Source organism: Amyelois transitella, chromosome 28 (assembly GCF_032362555.1).
Source record: "Amyelois transitella isolate CPQ chromosome 28, ilAmyTran1.1, whole genome shotgun sequence".
Classification (NCBI taxonomy): domain Eukaryota; kingdom Metazoa; phylum Arthropoda; class Insecta; order Lepidoptera; family Pyralidae; genus Amyelois; species Amyelois transitella.
Window position 1 is genome coordinate 2312101 of NC_083531.1, and position 6000 is coordinate 2318100.

General features: G+C 38.4%; 1 protein-coding gene across 1 annotated transcript in view; it reads left to right on the forward strand.

Moving 5' to 3' along the window:
- The window catches only part of LOC106134385 (uncharacterized), a 72863-nt gene extending 67384 nt beyond the window's left edge, over positions 1 to 5479 (forward strand). Inside the window, exons 15-19 of the mRNA XM_060952487.1 lie at positions 1020 to 1141; positions 1643 to 1702; positions 2150 to 2271; positions 3658 to 3778; positions 5150 to 5479. Coding sequence (XP_060808470.1) covers positions 1020 to 1141; positions 1643 to 1702; positions 2150 to 2271; positions 3658 to 3778; positions 5150 to 5209 — 485 coding nt within the window. The 3' untranslated portion in view covers positions 5210 to 5479. The remainder of the gene's footprint in view (positions 1 to 1019; positions 1142 to 1642; positions 1703 to 2149; positions 2272 to 3657; positions 3779 to 5149) is intronic.
- The last annotated feature ends 521 nt before the right edge of the window (positions 5480 to 6000 follow it).

A 6000-nucleotide genomic window follows, 5' to 3' on the forward strand; every position in this document is an offset into this window, starting at 1 on the left:
CACAACTTTCCGAGATTAACGCGTACATACAGACAAAGGTAAAGGGTACAGATTGGTAAAGGGTCAGGTCAAAAGTACCCGAAACCGCCGAGCTTGCATGAAGAGAGTTATGAATGTGGATGAAGCGAAGGAAGTATGCAGAGATCGTGGCAAGTGGAAAGAGGTAGTCTCTGCCTACCCCTCCGGGAAAGAGGCGTGATTTTATGTATGTATGTATGTATACAGACAAAATCCGTTCAAAACTTGCCGAGAGGAGCGCATACATACAGACAGAGGAAATAAAGGGACTACTTTATAATATGAAGTAATTATACAAGTATGAACTAGCTACCCGCCCCGACTTCACACGGTTATCATTTATACATATAAACCCGCCTCTTGAATTACTCTATTAATTAAAAAAACTGCATCAAAATCCGTTGTGTAGTTTTAAAGATACATACATACATAAAGACAAACGGGGGAAGCGACATTGCTTTTTACATCATTTATTTATTCATATAATCACGTCTATATCCCTTGCGGGATAAACGGAGCCAGCAGTCTTAAAAGACTACTCGGTTCAGCTGTTTGGCTTAATGACAGATTGCTAGCCCATTGCCTAAAAGAAGAATCTCAAGTTTATAAGCCTATCCCTTAGTCGCCTTTTACGACATCCACGGGTGGAGTGATCCCATTTCTTTTTTTTTGGTGCCGGTAACCACACAGCACACTTACTTTATACAATGTAGTAGGTATATGGTTATGGTGCCGTGTGGTTCCCGGCACCAATAAAAAAAAGAATAGGACCACTCCATCTCTTTCCCGTGGATGTCGTAAAAGGCGACTAAGGGATAGGCTTACAAACTTGGAATTCTTTTTTTAGGCGATGGGCTAGCAACCTGTCACTATTTGAATCTCAATTCTATCAAAAAGCCAAATAGCTGAACGTGGCCTTTCAAGACTGTTGGCTCTGTCTACCTCGTAAAGACGTGATGATATGTATGTATGTTTATATATGATAAATGTTCACTTGACAGAGCTCAAAGACACCATGGCAAGAGTGGGCGCTGATCTGAAGCAGAAGCTGATTGAGTCCCTGAAGGCGACGTGGACCAGCGTGTGGAAGACCACGCCGCCCATCGACGGGCAGCTGGAGAAGGTGCATACACACATACATATTATCATGTCTATATCCGTTGCGGGGTAGACAGAGCCAACAGTCCTGAAATGACTGATAGGCCACGTTCAGCTGTTTGGATTAATGATAGAATTGAGTTTCAATGCCGTGTGTTTCCCGGCACCAATACAAAAAAGAATAGGACCACTCCATCTCTTTCCCATGGATGTCGTAAAAGGCGACTAAGGGATAGGCTTATAAACTTGGGATTCTTCTTTTAGGCGATGGGCTAGCAACCTGTCACTATTTGAATCTCAATTCTATCATTAAGACAAATAGCTGAACGTGGCCATTTAGTCTTCAAGACTGTTGGCTCTGTCTACCCCGCATGGGATATAGACAGATATGTAGGTATATGTAGGTCTGAAGACTCAGAAAAACATATAGGCTACTTTTTATCCCGGAATTCCCGCGGGATTGATAGGGTTTCCATGCGATCCAAAAATTAAAAGATTTTAAAATAAAAGTAATTTCCTTTTGCAGGTCGTCGAAGAGGAAATGGAGAAGGACCAAGAATGTAAAGAAGAAACCACTCAGGAGGAGGTAAATATTGATTCGCTGTTATCCGCTCGACGCTTAACTAACAATACAATTACTCTTTATATAGATTATATAGACTTATAAACTTGGGATTCTTCTTATAGGCGATGGGCTAGCAACCTGTCACTATTTGAATCTCAACTCTATCAATAAAGCCTTCAGTGCCGTGTGGTTCCCGGCACCAATTTGATGAAGAATGGGACCACTCCATCTCATTTCCCATGGGTGTCGTAAGAGGCGACTAAAGGATAGGCTTTTAAACTTGGGATTCTTGTTTTAGGCGATGGCCTAGCTACCTGTCACTATTTGAATCTGAATTCTATCATTGAGCCAAACAGCTGAACGTGGCCTATCAGCCTATCAAGACTGCTGGCTCTGTCTACCCCGAAAGGGATATATACGTGATTATATGAATGAATTAAAATTTTTGTGTGTTTGTTTGTTTGTCAGGTAACCCCAGAACTGCTCGGCCGCTTGAACTCTGGCCGGCGGGTAGACTATGTACTTCAAGAGGCACCATTCGAAATGATAAACGAGTATTTGTTCGCCATGAGCAGCCATGTTTGTTATTGGTGAGTCTTTAAAAGTAGATAAATAAATATATACGGGACAAATTACAATTATTGAGTTAGCCTCGAAGTAAGTTCGAGACTTGTGTTACGAGATACTAACTCAACGATACTATATTTTATAATAAGTTCTTATATATAGATAAACATTCAAGACGCAGGCCAATCAGAAAAAGTTCTTTTCTCATCATGCCCTGGCCGGGATTCGAACCCGGGACCTCCGGTGTCACAGACAAGCGTACTACCGCTGAGTCACAGAGGCGGTCGTAGTCGATACTAGTTGTCACCTGCGGCTACGTCTGCGTGTACCTAAACGGACTTTGGAATCGGCAGCAAACTCAGTTTTAAGTAATTCATTTTGACATCAACCAATGTTGTGAAACCAAAAGATTTGACAAATTATAAAGTAATGTTGAAGTGTCCTATTAGAATGAATAAAAGTTTTCATGACATTTTTAACCATCCTACTTTTTTCTTTTAGTGCCGGGAACTACACGGCACATATATGTATGTGATCTTCTAAATTTAAAGAAGGCACTAAGATATGCCACTAAGGGAAAATCCCGCCTTTGCACTTTACATACATACATGTAGTTATGTCTAATACCCTTGCGGGGTAGACAGAGCTAACTGTCTTGAGAAAAATGTTAAGCAACGTTCAGCTGTTTGAACTGAAACAATACGGCTGAACGTGGCTGTTTCATTCTTGTTCAATACTGTCGGCACTGTCTACCACGCAAGGGATATAGACGTGACGTGACGTATGTATGTACGTACGTATGTTCAGTGTTATACATACGAACGTGCATTACACTGAACGGATTTATTAATTACTTGCTTTTGCCCGCGGCTTCGCCCGCGCAAATGTATTTTAGATTATAAGTGTGAAGTTGACGTTGTTGAAGAAAATGCTGCAGTGCAGTTTGTTACCGCTTCTTCTGCACTGACGCCTTGGAAGCGGCAGTAAACTTAGTTTTTAAGTAATTTATTTGACGTCAACCAATGTTGTTAAACCATACGTTTTGATAATTATTAAGCAATATATAGTATAGTAATGAATAAAAATTTTTTTTTTGATAAGGATACACCATAAAATTTCACCCTATTTTTAATCCTGTATCGTGCGGAACTGTTTTAAGTTTATATTTGATTTAAATTCTTCTTCTCGTTCTGTTCCGTCCCGTCCCGTCCTGCCCTATCCTGTCCCATCCCATCCTATTTAGTGCCATCCTGCTTTCCGCAAATAATACGTATTTTTTACTAACCAATATTTTAAGACTTCTCGCACTTCGACACCCATCAAAAAACGAAGTTTCATACAAACTTGCAACCTCTATTTCACCCCCTCAAGAGAAATGCAATTTACAAAATCTAATTAATGAATTGAAGGGAGTCTGAAGACACGATGCTCCTCATACTCCGCGAGATATACGACTCCCTGGGCGTCCCACCCGACTGCAGCGTGCCTCAGAACAGCATGAGCGTGCAGAGGAGCAGGAGTGCGCTCAAGGTCGGAATATGATGATCTATACTAATATATAAAGCTGACGAGTTTGTTTGTTTGTTTGAACGCGCTTATCTCAGGAACTACTGGTTTATTATATTTTGTACTAAAGAATAGGACCACTCTGTCTTGTTCTCATCTATGTTGTAAAAGGCGACTAAGGGATAGGCTTATGAACTTGGGATTCCTCTTTTAGGCGATGGGCTAGCAACCTGTCACTATTTGAATCTCAATTCTATCATCGAGCCAAAAACCTGAACGTGGCCTGTCAGTCTTTTCAAGACTGTTTGGCTCTGTCTACCCCGCAAGCGATATAGACGTGACTATATGTATGTATGTATACTAATATATAAAGCTGAAGAGTTTGTTTGTTTGAACGCGCTAATCTCAGGAACTACTAGTTTATTATATTTTGTACTAAAGAATAGGACCACTCCGTCTAGTTCCTATGGATGTTGTAAAAGGCGACTGAGGGATAGGCTTATAAACTTGGGATTCTTCTAGGCGACGGGCTAGCAACGTGACACTATTTGAATCTCAATTCTATCATAAAGCCAAATAGCTCAATGCGGCCTATCAGTTTTTTCAAGACTGTTAGCTCTGTCTACCCCGCAAGGGATATAGATGTGATTATGTGTATGTATGTATTATATTTTTTCGGCCTAAGTGGCGCAGCGACAAGGCGCTTGCCTGTGACACCGGAGCTACCGGGTTCGAATCCTGGCCAGGACATGATTAGAAAAGAACTCTCATTGACCTGGGTGTTGAATGTTTATCTCCTTCCTCCTGGCTTCAGTCTCGGGTGCATCCTCACCACTCTGGAGAGGAACCAGGGGTATACCTACCTTTGGCCATGAATTGGGTGAGTCAGGTTTTTACACGAAGCGACTCCCGTCTGATCTCCGCAATCTTGGCAGGGGAACCTAACCCGTATTGGTTCGATCATGGTTATTCCTATATTGATTGATTCTAAAATAAATAAAAAATTATTTGTCTCCTGCCAGTCTTGTATAGATCAATTTTTGGCAATATCTTTCAATTACAAACTGACATCGAACGGTTACAATTTTATTGTAGCAAACTAGCTGTGCCCGCGACTCCGTCCGCGTGGATTAGTTATTTTGGGCACCATTGAAGCCCTCAATGATGAATAATTTTCCCGGTCTTTTTTTTCACATTTTCCATTATTTCTTCGCTCCTAAAAGTTGCAGCGTGATGTTATATAACCTAAAGCCTCGATAAATAGTCTATTCAACACAAAAAAGTTTTTTTACAATTCGAACCAGTAGTTCCTGAGATTAGCGCGTCCAAACAAACAAACTCATCAGCTTTATAATATTAGTATAGATATATGTGGATAATATCTAACGTTTTTAGGACGATGCCTCAACGGAAGAAAGTGCGACCGAGCCCTCGACGAGCCGCGGCAGCACTTGATGGCGGCGGGTTTAGGATAAATATTGTAACATACAAACATATATTATATATTTATTAACAAACTTGAAGTCGGCAAACGTGGAGATATTTTATTATATACATACATATTTAATTAAGTGTAAAACTGCAATAAGAAATATTGAAGAATGAAAATTATATAAATACATAATATATTCCTGAGATATAAAATAAAACATTTATTTATTTTTTATTAATTTAAACCTAAAATACCTAATAATGTTGATAAAAAAAATAATATAATAATATTAAATACTCAATATAATAAAATTTATATGTAATAATGGAATATTTATTTATTGGGCTATTTATATGTTAGCTTATATATTTTAAGGTCAAAATAATGCAAATTTATTTAGCGGTATTAAATTAATGAAATTAATATTTTGTTACGTACAAATTCTATACATTCTATGTTAGATACTGAAATTTGTTATATGTGCGCTTTCAATAAAAACTAATTATATCCTATTACAAAAAAAAACGGTAGACCCCAAATTTGTTTTACCATTTTTGTATAATTTCTTTTCACAAAAAGATAAAAAAATATTTTTAAAATAAGAACGTTCCTTTTTGTAAAAGTTTATGATTGTTTTTGATTGGAACGCGTGTTATTTTATATAATTTAATGTACTGATGTATATGAGGTATTTAAGTGTGCAATAAAGAGGGCTTTTATTCATTAAAAAAAACAACGATATGAAATATCAGTAGATGTCACATGTACTGAAAAAAATAGTAACTTAATTTTTCTACACATCTTGTGAATTATT